The sequence below is a fragment of the Lygodium microphyllum genome, chromosome 25 (genome assembly GCF_053477565.2).
Source record: "Lygodium microphyllum isolate KBCC chromosome 25, Lygodium_microphyllum_v1.1.10, whole genome shotgun sequence".
Taxonomy (NCBI): Eukaryota; Viridiplantae; Streptophyta; class Polypodiopsida; order Schizaeales; family Lygodiaceae; genus Lygodium; species Lygodium microphyllum.
This window is the reverse complement of record NC_141159.1, coordinates 111,788,630-111,813,543: the sequence shown is the minus strand read 5'-3', so window position 1 is coordinate 111,813,543 and position 24,914 is coordinate 111,788,630. Positions and strand designations below refer to the sequence as shown.

At 38.4% G+C, this 24,914-nt stretch overlaps 1 protein-coding gene across 1 annotated transcript; it reads right to left on the bottom strand.

Annotated features, from left to right (window-relative positions):
* Positions 1 to 2,210: 2,210 nt before the first annotated feature.
* LOC148014630 (uncharacterized) lies at positions 2,211 to 23,001 on the bottom strand. Its single transcript, XM_087666770.1, has 2 exons — positions 22,100 to 23,001; positions 2,211 to 2,688 (listed from the first exon to the last, which is right to left on the bottom strand). Exons 1-2 carry the CDS (start codon positions 22,754 to 22,756, stop codon positions 2,617 to 2,619), a joined length of 729 nt encoding a protein of 242 aa, XP_087522896.1. The 5' UTR covers positions 22,757 to 23,001; the 3' UTR covers positions 2,211 to 2,616.
* Between the last annotated feature and the right edge of the window lie 1,913 nt (positions 23,002 to 24,914).

Sequence of the window (24,914 nt, the reverse complement as noted above, 5' to 3'; positions counted from 1 at the left end):
TTTATCCCACCAATAGATTTTTAAAGAATAGTTTCCATCCTTAGATCTTTTAGCATTTAATTCAATGATAACATTGTCTCCATATAACCAATTTGAAAAAAAAAATCATTGAATCTTAGTTATAGCATCCTTTCTAACTAACAAGGATTCAAGCTTCTAAGCAAACCCTATACGGAGATGAACTAACTTTTCAATTATTTGGCCAATTTGTTGAGTTCAACTCTAGACACATAGAATAGAGGAAATGACTTCTAAAAGTAGCTCCCTTGGACACATTACACGTGCATTTAAATGTCTTTAAATCATTAGTTATGTACCATTCTACTTTGTAGTTTTCAAACCCCTCAACAAAGAGCTCTTCTTTAGCTTATTGGCTCTTGACCACATCAAACATTGAAGTCTAATGAAAAACCCAATATAATAAGTTAAAATCCTTTGTACCCACCTCAAAATTTCCTAACTACTAAAATGGTGTATTTCAATGTACTAAAGAATATTGAATCATTGTATGGACCTAATGAAAGTGCTCTACTCATTGAAGCAATAGACTCTTTCTAATTTTGTACAATTCAATCTCACTTTCATCTAGCTTAATTAGAAACTTGGCTACTCCTTATACCTCTTTTAAATAGAGATTATACAATTTGAACACAAATATTGCAAAGCAAGCAAGTCAAGCAAAATGTTGTTGAATTTATTGAAAAAAATATCTAGATAAGAAGCACACTATTGTCATGAAGATAAGTACTTGATAATTAGATTTTCAAACAAGGAGAATGTATAGGATGCAACTATGCTAATAGAGTGAAGCTAAAGAGATGTGGACCTATTGATGAGTATAAGGCCAAGTTATACACTTAAGTATTTTCCCAAAAGTGAAGACCATCATAAAACTTTCTCCCCAATTCACAAAGATGCCTACTATTAGATCAATTAACTACCATATCAACCCATTAAGAATGGCCCCTTTATCAAATGGATGTATAAATGCTCATCTAAATACAACCCTACAAAAAGAAGTATACATGTAGCAATCCCATGGCTATATTGATCAAAACTGTCCAATAAAAGTATCCAAGTCTGAAGAAGTCTCCATATGATTGAAACAATCTCTCTAGATCAAGCATGAAGGTAATGATATTATACTCCTTTATATAGATAGTAATGCAGACCTCATCCAAAAAATGAGACGCCTTTTTAAGGTTGAGTATGATATGAAGAAACTCAGAGCACTTCATTACTTTTCAAGTATTTAAGTTACCAAAGATGAAAATAAAATAGCTCTCAACAAAAGTGCCAACAAGATATCTTAAAGAGGTTCAACATGGACTGTTGCAAACCAACCCAAACTCCAAACATTATGAAAACCTGAAAGCAAGGCTTTATAAGGTTGGCCTTTGAAAAAAACCTCATGTACAGTGAACCAATAAATTAGTTTCTGAAACCATGCCCATCAAGAGATAGGACTACCTCTAGAGTGAGACATTTCTCATATTTGATGATCCTAGAGAAGGCCCCACCCAATTGCCACCAACTAATTTTTATCTAGAGGTACTGAGCACACCAAATTTCTAGCTACTTAAAAGTCTTGTTTTACATAATTTATAAAGGCTTCTACTTGTGCTTTCAAGAGCATGGTCTTGGAATGACTATCATTACATTATCAAATTGATATTTACCGTTTTTTTTGCGTCTCTTAATTCTACATTCCTCTTCCATCCTGATCAAGGCAAAGCACTTAAATGAAATATCCACTCTTAATTTTTGTGGCATTGATTTGAAACACAACAGTGCCAATGTGGAAAATTTCAAAGCGGTAAAGGGGTGACGATGTTTATAAGCATTCTGATAAGTGAAGATGTCAAGTAAATCACAAAAACATGACGATGTTTAGCCTATATCAGGGAGCTTAGTATGTTTCTCTTTATATGGTATCAAGCAACATAAGAAGCTGATGCTCTATTTCACTCCTGTCTATATGGCATATTTTCACTAGCTTTTCTCTTTGCATCAGAGGAGAGTACTCTAACAAATTTAGGAGCAAGAGTCTGTCTAAGCTTTATTTAGCAATTTCTCTGGCTGCTTGGGCCCATTAATGGCCTATGCATCATGGAACCACATATATCTGAATATCAGTCCTGTACAGAGAGGACAACACTGATAAATTGACAATAGAATCACCCCCTCCCCCCCCCCAACACACACACACAGAGAAGAGAGACATTACAACTCAGGAAGTGAAGGCTTGAAGACAAAAGCTTGTGTATGAACATCCCAAAAGTAGGATATCATTATGTATCTAATGCAAAGGACGAGTTCAAATATTTGAACTCTTCAAAATGAGTAGCCCTGGAAATGAAAGGTGACAGAATGCCCTCACAGAAAAGACCAGGATTCCCATAACTCAGTGAACATCCTGAACCTCGTGTGACTATGATTTTGCATCATGCTTTTGCTGTTGAGTTTCCAACCAGTGATAAATTTACAGGACAGTCAATCTACCAGAATATACATATAAACATAAATGCAATTAATGTGTAATGTCTATCTTCCAACCAAATAGAGGGAACATCCTCAAAGACTCATTGTCGGTTTAATTCTCTGATATGCATGCTCTCAGCTATCACATTCTCGGCTAAGCAGCACTTGGTCTTGGGGATCAACCACTAAATTGCATGAAACCCTTCCCTGCATTCAAAATAAAATTGATTAATGATGGCAAACCTTTTAACTTACATCCGAAAGCTCTTTGAACTGAAGAAATACAACATAACAGCTGATTTGCAATTTATCTCTATTCAAGTGGAATAGTAACAGCATCCATACAAAGGCCCTGACATCATCCTAATAGTTAGCTGAGGAGACATTAGCTGGCATGTCAGCATGGGGCCGAATTCCATGGTATGGACATCTCTGACATCACCAAGGACTGCTAGTCAATGATGGGTGTTGGGATACTGCCTTGTGGTGACAATTTACAACCAGCTTCCATGGTCTCTGTCTGTGTCCATCATCCAGGACACAACTGGTCTGTGGCTTGAGATTATTTCCACATTGTTAGCACATGATTTGAGATGGTATCTTGTTTCATGTGGCTACAGAAGATGGGGAGGGCATCATAGAGTTTGATTGTTTCTGTTGATGAAGTGGCTTTCATGGTAGGTTTGGGCATTGCATACGGGTTGTACAAGGACAACTACACATCTACCAAGATTCTTGTATGTTGTGACAAACTAGGGCTAACGTCCCACCTTTCAACGATTCCAGCTCACATCTCATAGACACGCACCCAGAGGTGCCGAAATCTTAGTGGTCTGAAGATTAACCTTGATTTCCCATGTCATGGACATACCTCCTGAACCTGGCGAGTAAGTCAAGCAAGGCTGGAGGGTTGGTGATTGTCAAATTGCACCTGGTAGAGTTTGCCATCGGCCTTAGTCTGACAAAGTGTCATCAGCCTTAGTTGGAAAAGAAAGCTAACTGGTGTGCATTGCCAAGGTACTAGGAATCAATGCTTCAACAGTGCCACATAACTGCAGATTATCTGCTGGTTATACAGCAAGACAGCCAAGCCAGCCTCTATTTGTGCGAGAGAGGCAGTAGAAGAGGATGCATGCAAGCAAGATGAGGAACAATGAAGGCAAGAAGAGAAACTTGGCTGAATACTGGAAGAAAGCTGATACAAGACTCGGCCCCTGCACGTGGTACAGGTTGCAGCTGCAGTGAGGAAGCCAAAAGAGGAAAGGCAGGAAACAGACAAAGTCAACGACTATAAGCAAATTCTCAATCAACCAAGTGAGTCGACAAATAGGTAAGACTGACCTAAAATCCCTTGGGAAAGCAGCCAAACCTACGAGGACAGCATCCCAGGCCCAAAAGATGGACAAGGCCCAAAGATGACAAATGGTAAAATTACCAAAAAGGCAACCAAAATGACTGAAACTAGACAAAGCACTTAATGTCACTGACTCAATGTAGGGCTTGTTAGATTTAGGGTTGCAAGAATGCAAATACACAACTTGGAGAAGAAGAAGCTTAAGAGAGCACAACTCAAAAGTGTATTGGGAGGTATTAATAGAGAAAATTTACTAGACTAAATATGCCCTAAAATTGAATAGGCATATATACAAGGCTAGGGCAAAAAAAACTTATAGAAAGGGAAAAAAAGTGGCCTGGTGGTCCTAAGTGTGTTTACACACATCACTACCAAAATATTGTAACAAATCCCCCTTGGAAGTGATGGAGTGAACAAGAGCTGACACTCGTGGATAAGAAAGTGCCATGCCCAATGGACTAGATCAGTCCACAAAGGGGAGTAAGCCCAAAGCATTGCAAAAAGCTTCAAACTTCTCACAAGGCAAAACCTTTGTAAAAAGATTTGCAAGTCTGTCCTGTGTTGGTACATAAACCGAGCTGATCTCTCTTGCAAAAAGATTTGCAAGTTTGTCCTGTGGTGGTACATAAACCGAGCTGATCTCTCTTGCAAGCGATCTCTCCCTAACATAATGATATTGCACCTTAGTGTGCTTAGTACATGCATGGAACACTCGATTCCATGCAATCGCCAATGTGCTCTAACTATCAGTGAAGATGGTGGCAAATGATTGTTCAACCCCCAAATCAACCAAGAGGCATTTGAGCCAAACACACTCAACCATAGTTGTGAAAGATATCTTGTACTCAGTTTCACAACTAGACAAGCTATTTCTTGCTCAACCACAATATGCATGAGCTACCAAGCTGAAATAAAAACCGCTTGTGGATACACGGGATCGTAACAATCAGCCCAATCAAAAACTAAAAAAGCATGTAAATCTGACAACAAGGATCCCCCCTTGGGATAAAACAGTCCAAGGTGTTGAGCATCACTGAAGTAGCAAAAGAACCACTTCACTACGTGCCAATGCTTAGTGCTTGGGCTATGCATAAACCTACTCATATGTGAGACTGCAAATTGAATGCTAGGCCTCATAACACAAATCAAGCATCCAACAACTTGTGGATGTTCTCTATAGGCAACTCTTCTCCAACTTGTCCATGCATATTGCAACAATCACCATCATCTCCAAGGGCAACAAAAGGCTGTGTTTGCAATTTGCAGCAGCTGCCTACATCATCCTAACTATTTTCTCCATACCACCTACTGCTCAAAGCAATCCCACCTAGCGTTTTTGCTCTTGTGCAGCCCGCCTTGCTGCCACTACTTTTGATCAGCTTGATCCGAACAATTTCTGAATTTTGATCTACGTTTACAGTAACTCATTGCATACAGAGATTGCCTACATCATCCTAATTGCTTTCTCCGTACCACCAACTACTCGAAGCTATCTCACCTAGCGTTTTTGCCCCTATGCAGCCTGCCTTGCTGCCACTACTTTTGATCAACTTGATCCGAACAATTTCCCAAATTTGATCTACATTTGCAATAACTCATTGCCTAGAGAGATTGCCTGGTGCATTTTAAAATCCATTTAGAGTATAACACACTCCAATTCATCTCTCTCCCAATCTTTTTTGAGAGACAGGTTTGAAGGTTTTGTATTCACTCTCATATAATACGTTTACTGCACTCATTCGTTCATTTATTTGACTCTAAGTTACTCTTCACCTTTTAAAATCTACTATTTATCATTGTGTTTTGTTGTACACTTGTGTTTATCTTCTATGCCCAAGTATTTGTTTACACCCCCCCCCCCAAAGAAAAAAAGTGTTTCGAAATTTTACAACATTACTTCCCATTTCCCACTCGTTTAGGGGCCATTTCAAATTGTATTCTATAACTATGAACTTTTGAGCACCTGTATCATGTGACTCCAGCTCATTTCCCTCTAACACTAACAAATCTATAATTAGCAAACATTGTGCACAATGGCTTTGAAACATTTGGGGCTTTTCATGTATCAGTAAAATTTTGCTCAGCTGAGTTGAATTCACTAACATTGATGCACATCTAGACCTGAGAAATTTGGGGCTTTTGCAGAATTTGTTAAATTTCTGCAACATTTGTCCTTGTTTGGCATAGAGAACCTATATTAATACAATTGGGACAAATCTATCAGAGGAATTTCGGGACTGTTCATATCGATGATGTGTTTTGCACTAATTCATCCTTTGGCACTAAAATAACAACAGATTCATTGTTGAGTGGGAGAAAATCTTACTTGGGATGTATCAAATGTTGTCAAAAGGCAACTTCCTTTGGTGCATGTATTGCTGAATGCTCATTGTGCAGTGGGTGGTATATATAGCACTTGGGTTGTTACATGTGGGCATTATGGTGATGTATTATTGAAGTGGAAATAGTCTTTTATGCATACTTATCACATTTTGTGTATGTCTATGTTGTAATCAAACTATTTAAACTGAAATTGCAGCAAATTATTTGCTTCTTAAGCACCTTCGGAAGTGCATTTTGTCTACTTGCTGTTATATTTAGCAGCCTTGTTATTGGCTGACAGTGGCTGACAGTATTCAGTACTTTATTGCAAAGATTAATTGCTAAAATTGGCTGGCAATGCATCTAGTTCTAACACAAAATCTTTTCGAGATTTGGAAATTTGATGGCAACAGCTTCAATCTTTGGAAAGATCATATGCAAGGTATCCTGTTTTTGAAGGATTGTGATAATGTTTTGGAAGAAGAAAAGCCTGTTGTTTTGTCAAATGAGAAATGGGCTAAGATGAATAAGAAGGCTATTGCTTATATCATGGCAGTCACAAATGATTGCTCGGTTGATATCAAGGAACTCTCCACTACACATAAAGTTTGGGTGAAACTCAAAGCTTCATATGAGAATACAACTCTTGTCAACCAGGTCCAACTCATGCAAAAGTTGGTTAACTTGGAGCTTGATAAGTCCAAGCCCGCCTCAAAGCATTTAAATGCATTTACTAGGATTTTGAGTCAATTACAAGATGCAAACTTGCAACCTTTTGATCCCAAGTTGAATCGAAGACTATCTTCTTGCTCATGACTTTACCATGGGAAGCATTGGTTCTCTTTGAGCAACAACCCCAACTTGACTTTGAATGGTGTGCATGGTTCTATTCTCAATGAGAAGACTAGACACAAGGCAAGTGGGGATAGCAATGGTTCAACCTATAATGTAAGAGAAAGGACTAAAAATAAGTCAAAAACACAAAATCGTAGCAAAAGCAAGGAAAAACAACAAGATGTCACTTGCTACCAATGTGGATGCAAAGGGCATAAAAAGCCCGATTGCAAGTATTTTAAAAGGGAACAAAAACGTAAAAAGCCAAATAAACGCAAAAAGTAAAAAGAATGAGAAAGATAGCAACTTTGCCCCTAAAGAAACAAAGGCAAGTGTGGTATCTAGGATTATCATTGAAGAGATAGAAGAAAATGATACTGCAAGTTTGTTGGTTGCATCTTCAAATCCCCATGCGATGACAATAGAAGACATGTATATCACTAAAAAGGATGTGATAGATGCCTTGTTGTCTACTCATGATGGTTTGTCATTGTGGATTGTTGATAGTGATGTTTCATTGCATGTAACTTCATCTTTGAGAGTGTTCCTCTTCTTATCCAGCAAGTCACCTTGGGAAAGTTTACCTAGGGAATAACTATGCATGTCACAGAGGGAGTTAGCACCATACACTTGACTCTTGAAAACCGCCAAAAATTGATTCTTCATGATATTAGGTATGTATTTGGCATAGTTTACTTTCAATTGGATAATTAGACAACAAGGATTACTTCACTACTTTTGGTGGTGGAATGTGGAAGGTGCAAAAAGAATCCATGCTTGTCACTTAAGGCAATAATAAAGGAACTTTGTATTATCTGCATTGCAAGGCACTTCCTCAAAAGCTTGTTGCAATTGCAAAAGTACAATCACACATGAAACTATGACACACGCATCTTGGACACATGAGCCAAAAGGGTTTGCATGCACTTTCTTCACTCGAAAAAGTTGATGTGAAAGATTCAAAGCTTAAATTTTGTAATGATTGTATTTTGGGAAAACATGTGAAAAGTTCACACTCTCATGGAGCCTCTAAAAATACATTTTTTGCATTTAGTCCATTTAGATGTATGTATCATGCCAATAAAAACTCATAGTGGTTTCCATTATTCCGTGTCTTTTATTGATGACCACTTTAGAAAGCTATGGGCTGTGAGAGCGGAGATGGAAGCTCTCAACTGAGAGTACACAATTGATAATAGAGAGTAAGTGAGAGTGAAGATATGACTCCCAATGCAATTACCAAGAGTGTAATGAGAGTACAAAGTACAACCCTTAAACCTTAGGATTGTTAATGTGCATTCACGTCCAAAAGGTGTAAAACACGACTTCTAATACAATTACCAAGAGTGTAATGACAATACAGAGTATAACCCTTAAACCTTAGGGTTGTTAATATGCATTCACACCCAAAAAAATGTAAAACACGATAAGTGATCGAACTCTGTAACATAAGCACATAAAATAAAAGATAATGTAACTAGGAAAAAAACCTCTCCTAAGGAAAATAAAAAGTGTCCCAGTGTCCTATGAATCACTGACACTCCTCTATGAGCGTAGAAGTGAGTCAAACCCAACATGGATTCACTTGCTTAAGCCAAAAAGTAAGGCATTTGATGTTTTTAAAAGGCTTTATGAGTTTATTAACTCTCAAAAGGGTTCAAAACTAAAGTGCATAAGTACAAATAATGAGGGAGAGTATGTATCAAAAGAATTCAATCAATTTTGTGATGTAAGCGAGATTAAACAGAAGCTCACTGCCCCTTATAATCCGTCATCTAATGGTGTGGCTAAGCAAATGAATCGCACTTTACGTGAGAAGATCTAGTGCATGCTATCCACATCTAATCTCTAGCAATCGTTTTGGGGGAGGCACTTAAAACCACAATGCGTATTTGCAACCAACCTCCACATCGTGTATTTGATAATGGCATCCCTAAAGAGGTTTGGTCTAGCAAATCTGCTTCATATGACCATTTACGGATCTTTGGCTACAAATGTTATGTACATATACCTATTAATAGCACAACCAAACTTGACATGTAATCCATTAAAGGCATCTTCATGGATTATGGAGATGAATGTGAAACGGATTATAGACTTTGGATTCCAAGCATGAAAAAGATAATACATAGCCAAGATGTGGTATTTAATGAATCGAATATTCTAAAAAATGCCACATCTAGTGACTTAGACAAAAAAAAAGTAAAATTTCAACATAATCAACCACTTGAAAAGCCATCAACCGTTGAAAATTCAGTCCTGTTTAATGCTGGTTTTGATGATCAACATGTCGTTATTGAGCCAAATGAAAATGGGCAACAAAGAGATTCTAAAAAATAAGCTTGGGCAACATAATCAACATGCTGAAAATGAATTACAACAACCTAAAAATGTATTTCAACAACCAAATAATGAAGTTATTGGCATTCCTTTGGATATAGACCCATTGCCTGAGAATACAAATCGTTGGGTGAGAAAGTCTACATGTGTCAAAAGATTTATACAAAGATTTGATCCCTCTTTGGACTACATTTTACTCACAAATAAGGGTAAGCCTCTCACATAGAAAAAGGCACAATCTCGCCAATTAAAGAAAAAGTGGGAGCTAACTATTCAAGAAAAAATGAAATCTTTGTATCAAAATAATACTTGGGATTTGGTTCCATTGCCCAAAGATAAAAAAGCCATTCCTAACAAATGGATCTATAAAATCAAGTGTAGATGGCAAATCCAAATACCAAGCTAAGCTTGTAGCTAAGGGTTATACACAAAAAGAGAGGATTGACTTTCAAAAAGTGTTTTCACATGTTGTCAAGATGACGACTCTCCAGGTATTGCTTGGCATTGTAACATCTATGGATCTAGAGCTTAATTAGATGGATGTTAAAACTACATTCTTGCATGGTGATTTAAAAGGCGAGCTATACATGAAGAAGTAAGAAGGCTTTGTTATGCCAAGAAAGGAGCATTCGGTGTGCAAGCTTAAGAGAAGCTTGTATGGTCTAAAGCAAACTCCTAGACAAAGGTATAAAAATTTTGATACCTTCATGCTCTCACACGAGTTCAAGAGAAGCAATGCAGATCACTGCTTATATATAAAGAATGTTGATGATGAAAGCCTTATTATTCTTGTGCTTTATGTGGATGATATGTTTATTGCTAGTAAGCATAAAAGCCAAGTCAATGCATTGAAATGACAACTGAATTCAACCTTCTCCATGAAGGATTTAGGTGCAACTAAACACATTTTGGACATGCATGTAATGAGAGATAAAGAGCGCCAACTCTTATTTCTCTTTTTTTTTAAAGTACATCAACAAAGTACTTGACAAGTTTTCTATGGTTGATGCTAAGTCTCCTGATGTATCATTACCACCGTACACTAGGCTTAGCAAAGAAAATTGCCCAAAAGATGATAAACCAACCAATACTACGAAGGGTGTTCCTTATGCTTTAGCTTGTGGATCACTCGTGTATGCAATGGTTGCCACTAGACCTAATATTACTCATGCAATAGGAGTCATGAGCAGATTTATATCAAACCTTGGCAAAGCCCATTAGGAGGCAATGAAATGCACCTTCCAGTACCTTAAGGGCACACAAAGAAGATGTATATGCTATGGAGAGGATACATTAGATCTACAAAGCTATTTGTAATGCAAACATGGCAAGTGACTTGGATACTTGCAAGTCTACTAGTGGATACATTTTCATCTTGATTGGTGGGATAGTTTTATGGTGCTTTGGATTGCAAAAGATAGTAGCACTCTCTACCACCAAGGCTGAATATATTTCAACCAATGATGTTTTGAAAGAAGTTATTTAGCCTAGACATTTATTCAAGGATTTCAAATTGCCCACCAAAACACCTCAACTTGGATGTGATAGCCAAAGTGCTATATGCTTAGTTAAGAATGCCATGTTTCATACACGTACCAAACATATTGATGTATGATACCACTTTATCAAACAAGTTTCGGATGATGGTGTAGTCACACTGACTAAGATTAAAACACAAGATAACCCTACAGATGTTTTTACTAAGAGTCTTGCAAAGGCTCAACATGAGCATTGCATTCGACCATACATGATCCCATAGGATCGAGTCCCCTATAGATAGCACAACACACACAAAGCAACTCGCCAATGAGTCTGAGTAGAAAACTTCATAAAAGAACAAAACAATGCCACCACAAAAGAGATAACTAACCAAGTATAAATGAGCCAAATCAACAATCCAACAAGACACATGTAACAAATAGCATCTAGAAGGGGATCTCCAATAGTAACCATCTTGGACTCAAGGTCCATGGCGCAAGAAATAGGCTTACAATCAATCATACCAAACTCCAAAAGAAGTTAACAAGATATATATGTGCTGGAAAATGAAAAGGCCATACATCATCTGATAAATCTCAAGACCAAGAAAAAGTAGAGGATCCCACAAACTCCTATAAGTTGTCACAAGATCTCTTGCATTCAATCCACCATTTGAGTCCCTCCGTGTAATAATCAAGTGATCCACATAAAAGATGACCAAAGCGCACCTGTCACCCTCAAGCTTGTAGTGAAGGTTGAAATCATAATCGAAACGATAAAAGTCACTCTATAAAAAGAACCAATCAATCCACTAGTATCAAGCCCTAGGAGCTTGCTTTATACCATAGAGAGTCTTCTACAATCTATACACATGATTCTTCTTCCCTTGCATACAAAAACCAAGAGACTAATTAACATAAAGCTCCTTCTCAAGAACATTATTCAAGGTAAACTTTATATCCACCTAATAAACCAACCACTAGTGATGAGCCGCTAGAACCAAAACAACCCACATAGTAGACATGCAAGCTATAGATGTACATGTCTCAAAGTAGCCCAAACCTATCAATCCCTTGGCAACAAGCCTAGCTTTGTGCTTGTCCAAAGTGATATTAGCTTGATATTTAGTCTTATAAGCTCACTTTACACCTATCATCTTCTTGGAACCAACTCCCCCTCCTCTTGCATAGCACAACACCAAACATCCCATGCAAGAGTGTTACGAGAATTGAAAATTTTATTGCTTTGCTTAGCATTTGATTAAAAGCTTATGATCCAAACCCCAAGATATCAATTGGTATCAAAGGCAAAAGCTGTAATAAGTTAGACCTGACAAGTACTAGGTGGTATCAGATGTCAAAACTTGGCCTAGAACATTTAACTAGCCATTAGTATCAATGGTGATACTAGGGAATTGACATTAATTAATTAATTAATGATAGTTCCAAGCTGCACTCAAGATCACTTAGATAATAGGTTGACCTAAACAATTTAATTATTAGCTGATTTGAAAAAAAAAACATAAAAATAATTTTTAAATTGATTTTTAAAATTTATGTTCTAAAAATTCATTTAATGGGCTAGATAACGCTAGAAATTCAATTTAAAAGGCTGCCACTTGGCAAAACTTGCACATGTAAGTTTGGGAAAGTTAAATTGAGATTGATGGGAGAGAGAAATCTTGTTCTTGCATTTTTGGAGCTATTGGAAAGAGAGATTGGAATGTTGTCTGCTTTTGGAACCATTTCTCAATTGACCATTTTGGTGAAGGTGGTTGCATATTCCTCACCAAGGGGAGCTGGTGATCATGGCTAATGCACTTTCTCATAAAGATTACAACCTTTGATGCTCCCTTTGCTGATAGTAAATCCATTTAGGACTAAAAAACCAAGTCAATAGCTCAATTTTACCAAATTCTTGTAGCAAATCTCTCTATAGCATCCTCTCGCTTTCTCCAATCATTTCCCAAACTTACTTCAAGTTTTACAACAATCCAACCATTGGAAGTACAAAATTTGGTAAATCTCTACTATAAACCCTAATTTACAACAAAAATTAAGGTTTGACAACCACCTCCGAAAGCATGCTCAAATTTGAAGGCTTCAAACTTGAATTTTTAAAGGTAAAATCAATATATTTCAATAGGGTTTAAGAGGTCGACCAAACAACATTGAATTTGGAGCTAATTTATTTCCCAAGGAACACAGGTGAAGGTCAAATCCCCTAGCAAATCAAAGGGCAAATTGATTTGAAAGCTTATTGGTCATTTATGACAACAAGAGACACTTGGATTAATAGAGAAGGTTAAAGAATCTTAGTTGTACTCCATCCATTTGCAAACAAGCTAAAGAAATACAATGAGAGGCAACAAGTATTGGGACCAACAGGCTGTCCAATGTCCAAGGTTAAATGATAGCATTATCGTTTTTAGTTTATGTGAATTTTACACTTGTTGCAATTGGTGTTAAATCACGTTGTTAAGCACCCTATCCGGAAAAGAAGACTAGTTTTAAAAAGCCTCGTCAATAGTAGTAGTCTCATAGCTTTATAAAATATTATTAGCAAGATTGTCAACTCATGTGTGAATCCATACATATCAATTGGTAGGCTAGGCACACTAGTCTGTATTTTAGACACTTTCAGTGGGCATTTTCCATACAAATTGGCAATTTATGCCAATCGAGCAACATTAAATGTTGACCGACCAACTACCATATTTGAAATATTTTGGGCCTATTTATTTAAGGGCTCCTTCTCTTCCCCACTTTAGTCATCAAATTTCTTCAAGTGGTCTTCCTATTGGAGAGAGGAGCCAATGTCAAAGCCCACACAACCAATGACTCAATGTTATACATGCCATTCTTGTGTTTCGTGTATGGATTCCATTTCTCGAGTACATCTCTAAGTTTCCTTCCTTTGTAGTGTTCTTTTGTTTTCTCTCTCTTTTGTCTTGTATTTAACAATTTATTTCAACACTTGTCGATGCTTCCATTGCTGCACCATTTCTAACATGACAACAAATTGCAAGATCTAGTTTCTTGTTGCAATTTTCTGTCGATTACAAGTCTTTCCCCCTATTGATCAACCTTGCATTTTTCAAAGCACCAACCTGCATTTTCAACATACACCTAGATTTTAGACTACAATCATCAATTTATTACATTAAATACTCAAGCAACCTGCATTTTTTTTACCCCTAAAATGACTGAGTGACTATTTGTACACACTATTTTTGCTATTTCTTACAGTTTTTAACTCGCTTTTTTTTTTCCATTTTGCAACAATTAGCCTTCATTTTTTATTAAATTTTTTGTTACATTGCATGTGAACTCTCATTTTGTGAAGTCTTTGCTATTGGTCAACTGTATTCCCTCTCTGTATACCTTCTATTCTCTATCTTCTCTTCTCCTCTCCAAATGGCTCCTTTGTGCACTTCTACAAATGATAAGTTACATGGACCTAACTATCTTACATGGACTATTGTAATGAAAGCTTGGTTTATGCAAAAGCCAATTTGGCACATTGTCAATTGACATTAGTGTCCTTTCCTTCTTCTCAACGATTTCGATGAGGACAACCATAGGAAGCTATGCTTACATGGGATTCGAACGATACACATACATATCCTATGCTACTTCAATGTATTTCTAAAAAAGTTCTATTGGCAAGTACCTCTTGCATGACATCACCAAAAATATGGTTAAAACTTTAAATGTTGTACGAGACACCTTCCCCCATGCGTACTATGATTCTTTATGGATAACTTCAACATATGAGATTTGAGCCGAAGGCAAGGTAACCAAGAAACGTTTCACCTCCACAATGATTTGCCCTTGAAACGTTGCATTTCATCCCGAAACATATCACCTTTGGGCAAGTCCCAAGCGAAACGCCAAGTGAAACAATTGAACAATATATGTGATATAATTTTCTTTATAAATAATGAAATACAACTTACATATTTATACCATACAAACCCTTTTATGTCGATAAATGATGTCTATCATTTATGAAATGTTTCAAAACTCTCAAAAAAGCACACAAAAACAATTATTTTTTATTTAAAAATCTTGTTTCAATCAACCGTTTCACTTTGGGCGTTTTGCATTTCAGTGAAACATTTCAGCCATTCACGTTTCACTACCAACGAAACACGCTTCACGATTACCATGGCTGAAGGACACCATTCAATCATTTTTACTCTGTTTTACACAAGCACAAAACCAGCTTCGACACATGCACACTACCCTTCTTAAGACACATCTTGTGGAAACGATACTCTACAAGCTTCCCCCGAAGTTTGATGGAGTGGTGAATGCTTTGTGGATGTAAACATCATCTACACATGTGAGCTTTACACATATGTCCTTGATGTTGCTTGAGCATGATGCATCCTTGAGTTTACAATGAAGGCTTCCGTCTCATTATGAAGGTTCCAATGAGGCCTTTACATCTTCAAAGAGGGGTGACAAGAAGTCGAAGGCCCAGTGTTATCACTGTAATAAGAAGGGACGCTTATGGAAGGATTACAAGGAGTTAACAACCTCACAAAAAAAAGGAGGAAAAAAAAAAACAAAATGCAAACTCCTCCACAAGTCATCCTCTTCCTCCGACTCTAACTCTGATCCTCTAGCCAAGGGAAAGTCCAAAGCCGCGACCAAGATCCACTTCTTCAAACCGAGGGAAGGGCTTGATTGCCCCTTTCTCTGTTGCTTTCTAGTCCATGTAATGCAATCATCCCTCACAACTCTCCAACACCAAAGAGGGAGTATGAGAGCATTGAGATGGAGCAAACAAGCCTCTTCTATGCAAGTATACAAGTGCACAAGTTCCATAGGGATGTCCCTTACACATTGATCAAAGTTTGGCCAATGTAAATTCTGGAGTTGGGATTACCATCCAAGTTCATGATGGACTGTCCTTTGACAGAGTGAAATTGGCTCCTAGTTTGAGCTCACATGAGAGGACCCTTTGGCAATCTTAGACAAAGGTGAGGAATCCATGGTCACGTATGTTCAAAGACATTTTGGCAAAAAGATCTTATATACTACTACAAGACATTATTAACAAACAAAAAACTATCATGACTCTTCTCTATTTTCAAAAACTAGTATGATTGAGATCAACATCAAGTTCTCTCCAAGGCACCTTGGTGGTGGCTTGATCACCCACTACTTGGATATCCATGGTTCTACTTTGGTGGTTCTATGTTGTATGGACTATGATAGGTCATTATCATTGTATCATTGTATTGTATCAAATCACCCATAATCTAAGAGAGAGTGTTAGAAGGATTGCCAACTCGTGTGTGTTTGTGCATAACAATTGGACTAGACACGCTAGTTTGTATTTTAGGCATTTTTCTATGAGCATTTTCTATATAGATTAGCATTTTTTACCAATCCACCAACATTAAATGTCGATTGACCAACTACCATATTTGGTATATTTTGGGCATATTTATTCAAGGACTCCTCCCCATTTCAATCATCATCATTCTTCAAGTGGTCTTCCTATTAGAGAGAGGAGTCAGTGTTAAACGCCACACAACCAGTGACTCACTATTATACGCATCATTCATGTATTTGGTGTATGGATTCTATTTTCCAAGCACATCTTTGAGTTCTCTTTCTTTGCAATGTTCTTTTGTTTTCTCTTCTGTCATAGATCTAGCAATTTATTTCAACACTTGTCTATGCTTTCATTGCTACACTTCTAACAAATATGTGAGACATAAGGACATAGTTCACATAGAGTAACCTACCTTATCAGACCTGCATCTTGGCTGATCTATGTGGACCTATCAATGTAGTGAAAAAATGAAAAACATCTACATCTTGCATAAGTTGTCTATACCATCGCGGAATAACAAGCTTATCCTTCTATGATGAAGACCGAGAGACCTCTAATACTTGTAATGCCCATGTCTTGGATAGGGACTCCCCCTCATGGGATAAAGGTAAATCCCCTTGATTACATGGAGAAGGCTCCCCCTCATCAAATGAAGAAGGCTCTCCCTCAAAAAGCTAAATAGCCCAAAAAGACACCTGAGGGATGGAATAGGAGGAGAAGTACTCAATGACGAATGAATAAAAGGGGGTATCAAGGGTGAAAGGAGAACTAAAGAAAGAGAAGGAGAAGATGGATCATGAAAGGGGAGGAGTCAAAGACAAAGGGTTGTCAATGAGTAACTTGGAAGGGGAAGGATTGATTTTAGGGAGTGGGAGATGAGATAGAGCAATCAATCTCGATGACAAAGAACCACATGCAATATATGTACCATCAATTGAGTCATCCAAGGCCGCAACCTCATAAAATACCACATCCCACTCACCTCAATCTTTTGTTTCTTTGAGTCATAGCCTATAGCCATTCGTGATCATCACATAACCAACAAATATATAGCTTTTTCAACTTCGAATCGAGCTTGCCACACTTCTCTTCTTATCTACATGGATATAAGCATCATATAAAAAGTTGCAAAAATGAGATACACAAGGCTTCTTCCCAAAGAAAGCCTCGTATTGAGTCATGTTCTTCAAAGCCAAAGTCAAAGATCCCTTACAAATATAAATTGTTGTAGAAATTGCCTCGCCACAAAGGAAATTGGAAAGAGTACAATGCTTCAACATCAAAAGAGCCATCTCCAACATGGTCATGTTGGCACGCTCCACCACACCATTCTTAAATGTTGCATTCAACTAATAATACTCCATCTAAATCCCATGCTCTTTGCAAAACTTGTCAAAAGCTTTGAAGCCAAACTCTCCTCCATAATCCACTCTTACACCATGATCTTTGACAAATTTGCGTTTCCACAAACATCTCCCAATCACAAGGGTTGGAGTATGTCTCACTCTTGTACTCCAAAAAATAGGGCCACAAGTAGCTACAATAATAAGCAACAACTATTTGGCCTTCTCAATGGAGACCATACCAAGTCAACCAAAGTAGTAGCCCTTCGAGAAGCCACCTGTGGATGAGGCTACATGTGTTGCTTGTATCATAAGCAACTAGGGTATAAAGTGTGAACAATACAAAAATATGGAAGTCCCTACACTGAGTTCTTCCATGAACCTTGTTCGATGTAGTCAAAATTCAAGTGCCCATAACAAGCATGCCAAAGCAGCCCAAGCTCATGAAAAATCCACACAACTAGGACAGTGAGCTTGTAAAGCCCACCCTCTTATGCCATGTCTAAGAAATAGATCCTATAGAAGCATCCTCAATAATCACAACATCCTAGATAAAGGTCATGAGAGTACCTAACTAAGTCAAACTATAGATAGAAAGAAGATTAAAACCTCAATCAAGCACATGTAGAACTTTGGCCATTGAAGCTTGTCTATCTAGCAAAAGGAAAATAGTCCCCACTTATGTGAAGAGGCCCCATTATCAACAAGCCATGACTTCTCTTCAATGGAGGAAGCAACAATTGTATCCTCAATCTCAAATTAATGCACAAACACAAACTTGAGTAGCAAGGGTAGCCGTTGAGTTCTTTGAACCTTCCTTAGGCTTCAAATGGAGGTACTTCTACCAAAACTTATTCAAATGAGTACACTTTCCACTATGTGGAAACTTGGGCTTTGACTTATTTTGCTCCTCCTCATCCTTCTTCTCATTCTGTTTCTTGTTGTAGTTTACATTCTTAGTTTCCTCCTTATTTTCTTCTCCTACACCAATGGTAAGAGCTTTGGTAGAGCCAAATATATTGACTCCTATCTCTTTGAGACACTCATCCTACTCCAAGACAAGCAGGGCTAGCATCTCCCAAAGAAGAGTCTCACATGCTCTCGAGGTAATAAGACTAGGGCAAAAAACATCATGCATTCTAGGACTAAAAGACGAGGAGGGACAATAGATTTGGCCCCTGGAGCAACAAGTGACAACATTACATGATATTTGACAACAAGCAATAGCAAATCTAAGGCTTTTTGTTGAGTTCAAGGTTTCTCAACCATTTTTAAAATCGAAAGCTTGATGATTAAAGCAAGTATTAGAATTCAAAAAACTACATCAAATCTAAAGGAAATTGCACATCCACAATTAAGCCCGCATGCAAGTGTTCTCGATTCAATTTATGACAACCCAAAGAGTTTAAATTTGTAGAGAGAGATCAATTTACATTAAAATGTACTACAAGGTTGAATCAATATAAGTTAAAGAAATATTGCAAGGGGCACCAATTTTGGGAAAATTGGGTGTCAAGTATCCAATATCTAAGTGGTAGAGTGTTTATTTTAGATTTTGAATTTATTGATTGCTGTAATTGCTGTTAAATCAAGTTAATTACCACCTTATCCAAGGAGGAAGGCTAATTTCAATAGTTCCCCTTTGAATCTAAATGCACAACCTACTAGAACTTCCTCTGCCCGATAACTAAGGTAGCTTCATTACCAAAGGCAATGAGCACAAAATTTGCTTCAAAAGCTGAAAACACAACTTTTTCAACACTTCTCCATCTAGTTCCTTCACAAAAATCAAGAGTGCACGCTTCCTCTTAATACCACACAAGTCCAAGCAGCCGCCCTGTTGAGTCTCGATTAACAAACATAACAAATCTTCCTTTGCACACTCCTCAACTCACTCCACCTATAGCTTAACACGCAACCTTCCCACTCACGCCCATACACTAAAGCACAGCTTCATTGATGTATTGAATTCTCCTTCTAAGATTTGTCCACCTCAATAGTAAATAAAACCCTTCTCTACTTTGATACCAATCAAAGTGCTACATCACAAAAGTAGATGCATGGGCTAAGAGAAAGAGCAAAACATGATAGAGAGAGAGCTCAAAAAAGAGTAAATGCTAAAGACTAATATCTAAAAGCAATATATGTACATAGTGGATACGTCAAAGTTTGACTAACAAAGAAGTACAAAGACCACATGGGTCAAGCAACCAATCAATGGGCCAAAGAAAAGGAAAACAACAAGCAAGTCAACCAAGCTGCAACTAGCAGACCTATAGCAAATATGCTACCACATGTCTACCTACCTATCTAATTGCAATTGATCTACTCGACTACCTGCATGTTGCCATATTGCTCGACTATTTTCACTTGCCCATTGCCCATCACAACATGGAATGGACAAAATGTTGCCTTGCAATGGGGGAATGTCATTCCTTGACAATGAGAAATAAGGAATGCATTCCAAGAAGGGGAGTCGTTCCAAACCCCGTTCCCATGTTGGAACACTCCAATCCCATTTCAATTGTAGGGAATGCGAGAACAAGTTGGAGGGGGAACACAAGAAAGACTTTTTAATCATCTTATTTTGCCTTAGATTGGATCTTTTTTGCATATTGATACTTATGGCTTGATTTTCCTACACCATTACTCTCTCTCTCTCTCTCTCTCTCTCTCTCTCTCTCTCTCAAAGTGCGTCTCAAAAGTCGTTGACTGTTGTATTGGTCTTAGCCCTTTCTTCATTTGTGCTTCAAGCTTTATCTACACCTATGGCTTTAACTTTAAATTATTTAGCTCTTTCTTATGTAATATGTATTCATTTTTCAATATCAAGGAATCTTAATATATGGTGCACTACTAAATATGTTTTATTAGTGTAATACAAATTTAAATGTGATGATTTTAGAGTGTCTATGAATACTTTTTTAGTGTTTACCTTAGAATTATGAAAGTGTTCAAATTTAACATATTTTTTTAATGTCTCATTCCCTCCCCATTCTCAAAATGGAGCCTACCTATTCCTATGTCATTACCCATTTCCCTTGTCATTTGTCATTTCCCATTCTTGGTAGCTATGTTGTTGCCCTTACTCAATTGCCCAACAGCCCTACATCTACCCACTATTCATTGAAGGGATGGATGATCCTCTAATAAATATGTCATCCTAATGATGATAGCTGACGTGTACACAAGACTAACAAGCTCAATAGACAAGACTAGCCCAAGTAGACCTAAGCGAGGTCCAAGATCACTTAACACTTTTAAGACAATTGTATTTGAACTTTGGTATATTAAGGTATATATTTATGAGGATAAAGGCACAATTTGAGCCTCCATAGAGTCCTACAATTTAGGGGAGAGCTCTTGGTTAAGTAAACCTAGATCTAGTGCAAACCACATTTGCTACTTGCAGCATAGCCTAATAGCAAACTTGGGTCAAGATGATGGTCTTCGATGGTATGGATTTATATGGGATGACAATCAAGCTTATCAAAAGATTAGGAGTCATGCTTGCACCCCCTTATGTTTCTTGCACATGTGCGTGCTTGTTGTTTGGAAGGCATGGTATTATAGACTAACATTGCTACTTGGTTGGACTATCCACTTACAATTGACCAATGAGCTTGTGGAACAAAGGAACTCTAGACTATTTAATTTAACTACGATTACCATATTGGAATGAGAGTCGTGTTGCTCTCAATGGAATTTACAAGAACACGATCATTCTAGGTCAATATGTTGCTCGGGCGTCTTTACTTTGTTTCATGAGATTGTATCTTCTCTACTGTTGAGACTATATCCCAACATTTGAAGCAAGATGTTCAAGATAAATCAATTTTAGTAATGTTTCACATTTGGCTACATGCTTCGTACTTGATGAAGTAAAAGTGTTTCCTAAGGTAAAAAGTATTTTCAAGTACCTACATACAATAGTCCTTGGCATATCATTATCATAGAATGATATATACATACCATCATGCCAAGCATGTAGGTATATATAGTATCTACAAAACATGGTGCCAAGTATATGTGTGGATATATACAGTACTTAAATACTACAGTGCAAGATATATATGTGATCATATCATTGTTCTCAGATGAGGTAGTGGCTGCTTGAACAATCCCATATACAATGGTTACAACAAAGCTTTAAAGTATGTTTATCTCAAAGATATGGATATGCTACACGGGCATTGCTAATTTCATATGCATGTTGCACAAGCTGACTTCAACTGGTCTTCTACAGCACGACTCTTTCAATCAGCACAGTTTCTGCATATCTAGCAGAAAATTGTTGGTACAACACCAATGAGCCCTTAAAATACAGTCATTAATTCATCATCAGTTTATTATACCCACTAGCAGTATGTAGGTAAGAGTGCTATGACATTTCCCGAAAACTCATTGAAAAGGTAATAGAAACGTCTCTCAGCCTAAGTTCAAGCCTATTATTTAGAGATTCTAGGCATAAAAGCAGCATGTTCACTTGCACCAGTACATGATAAGTTCATATTTTCTTGCTTTCTTGAATATTAAAGCATCACCACACAAGACAATGGACCACAAAACAACAGGTCATGAAGATCACTCTTACCTCGAGAGGGATTTGAAACCACAATACGTTCAGGTGCCCGTCAAACTCGGTAACAGCTCTAAGTGGCAATGCCCCACTAGCAATGTCAGCAATGAGCGACAAAACATTGCTAGTAATTTCATAACTGTTCAGCTCCAGCGTGGCATCCTCAAAGGAGGTGCTTCTTGCCTTGAGATCTCCACCATTAGATACAACCTCCCCAACCTCATCCCCTTCATACAGAATACTCACTACAACGGTCTCATATGTGACTGAAAAGTAATTAGGATTCTCGACCAGGATACGCAGATTTAAGGTGATGTTGAGGAAGAGTCGTGGGATGATGGAGTCACCAGTGCGGTGCACACTGAAGCTGATGTTGGCGAGCTTGATGTCGGTGACATCGACTTGAAGTGAGCGCGGCCAGACAAAGAAGGCGGCGACAACTACGAGGGCGAGGACCAGCAGGCCACAGCAAAGGCAGCAGGATGCGCAGCATCTCCGCAAACGTGAGCGGCGACGGTGGGGCGGGGCGGGGGGGAGGTAGGCGTAGCAGGGCTGGCCGTCCACAGGCGCAGGGTAGCCAATGGTAGGTTCGGCTTCCTCATCCGGAACAGGCCTGTATGCAGGCACGGTCGGAGTAGGGTACGCGATGGCAGAAGAAGAGCTCTTGTGCATGACTCTGAGCGATCCTGACTAATGAAGGAGAGAGATCTGTCAGAATAGCAAGATTTGCTGCTGCCCTTCTGTTGCTGCTGCTGCTGCTGCTTCTCCTCCGGTTTTCGAATCTGTCAAAATGTCAGGATCGGCCACGAATTGCGCCTTCCTCGTCGTTTGCTCCTGCCACACTTCCTGTTTTCACGAGGTTGTCATTCCCGCCTTACAGGCTTACGCTTTAAACACAAGCTGCTCAAGACTAAAGAGTCCAGGCCCCACGATGAGCGAGAGAACGTGCGCGTGACTCGCGTGTGTGAGAAAAGGAGGGAATTGAAGGCCTAATAACGATGAAGGGAAGGAGGGAATGTTGTTTTTTTTTTGAGAGAGAGAGAGAATATCTCTCTCTTCTATCTATCTATCTATCTATTTATTTATTAAGAAGAGTTTTTAAGGGGTGGTCACGTTGCAGTTGCACTCACTCCCATCCCAAAAGTTCTCTTCTTCTTTTTTGTCATGCTTTCATTTATTTATTAAGGCCTGTTTATTAAGATGAGGTTTTATTTTTTGATGAAGACGTGAAATATTAAAAAGGTAAGAATGTACAATTGGGGATCCTGCGCTGCCCCTATCTATCAACCACATGACTTACAAGCCTTACAAGGCTACCCTGACTTACAAGCCAAAAACTTATACAACATAACTTGGTGGAGCTATTCTACTTGGATGAAACGAGGTGATCTCGTTTGTTCATTTGTCTGCGGCGCAGCATGAGATCCATTATCAGTAACCAGCATGGCCTGGGTGGCGTAAGGGTTACTAGCCATTTGCCCCGTTGTGTTATCCATTATAGAGGGGTTCCCAGTGGCCCGCGAAATTGTTGACGATGAACCCCAATCAAGTGAGGTAGAGTAGACATCGGCAGGAATCTTGATGGTGCATTCCCTAGTCGTAGTTGTATTCATAATGCTCTGGAACAGTTCAGCAATCTTTCTCTTGATTTTAGCTTCTCTTTCCTCTTTCGAGTATCTAGTACCAGAACATTTAATAGAGGTATGCACGTCATGTGTCACTAGTTTCCGGGCATTTCTTTGAACCTGCCAACAAATATCAACTTTAAATTGAGGGAGCCAATCAACATTTTTACCATTAAATACTTTTTCATTGCATACAAGCCATATGGACCAAAGAAACATTCCACGAATCAAGGTCCACAAGGAGGGGGAGAGGCCATTTGTTTCCCCCAGGAGGATTTATTTCCATGTCAGTTTATATGGATGGCTGGGGGAGATGAACTCTTGTAACCAGTTGACATAACACCTCTTACCTAGGCATAAAATAAAGAGGTGTACGATGGTTTGTTTATCCCTCTTGCACCGTGGACAAAGGCCATTGCATATCCCAATACATTCTACTCTACCAAACCGCCTTATGGAGTATGAGCCATAACATATGAGAGATCTTCGAGGGGAGATAGGGGATCCATATTTGTTGAAAACAGTATTCCCATTGACAGTTATTCCAGTTAAGAAGCCATCTCTGATTGAGGCAGCGATCGATTTGTTGTTGTCCTTGGGTAAGTTGGGCAGAGGGAGCAGAGAGGACTTGGTGTTCCATCCGAAATCCATCATCTTAACCTACATATTACATTGAATAAGCATTGGGTTAAAGCCTTGCCAGATTCTTTTTCGGTCTTGAATGAACCTTGATTCTTCTTTGTTTAGCTTGTCTGCCTTTTGAGCTCTTCCAGATCCCTCCAGGTCCTATTGTCCTTGTTCCAAAGATCCATCCAAATTTTGATTCCTTTCCTGTTAAGTTTGGAGGCTATCCCTTACTGATGAGGTCAATTGGGGGAAGGGTGAGGCTTAGCCAATTGGAGTCTTGTCCACTCCATATCCTAAACTTCTGGGCCTCCGAGATGGTCACCAGCCTTTTATATTGTTGCCATGCTTCCCAGACATGTTTGACCAGTGGGGATGCATTGCGGGGTTTAAACTTGTCTGGGGAGAATACTATGGTGTGGATTGGTAGGTCTTTAAAACGGGGTGTTGATCGACGTTGAAACCTTGGACCTGACTGAGCAAAAGGATTGCCCAGTCCTCCTCCTGGTTAAGCATGCATCTCATAACCCATTTTGCAGCTAGTTTCTCAGACAGAGAGAAGAGGTCTGTGAGCCCTGATC

Coding starts and splice junctions, on each gene's coding strand:
- LOC148014630 (XM_087666770.1), bottom strand. CDS start 22,756: ATGCACAAGAGCTCTTCTTCTGCCATCGCGTACCCTACTCCGACCGTG. Junction 2,689..22,099: donor GGTTTCAAATCCCTCTCGAG/GTAAGAGTGATC, acceptor TTTTGAATGCAG/GGAAGGGTTTCATGCAATTT.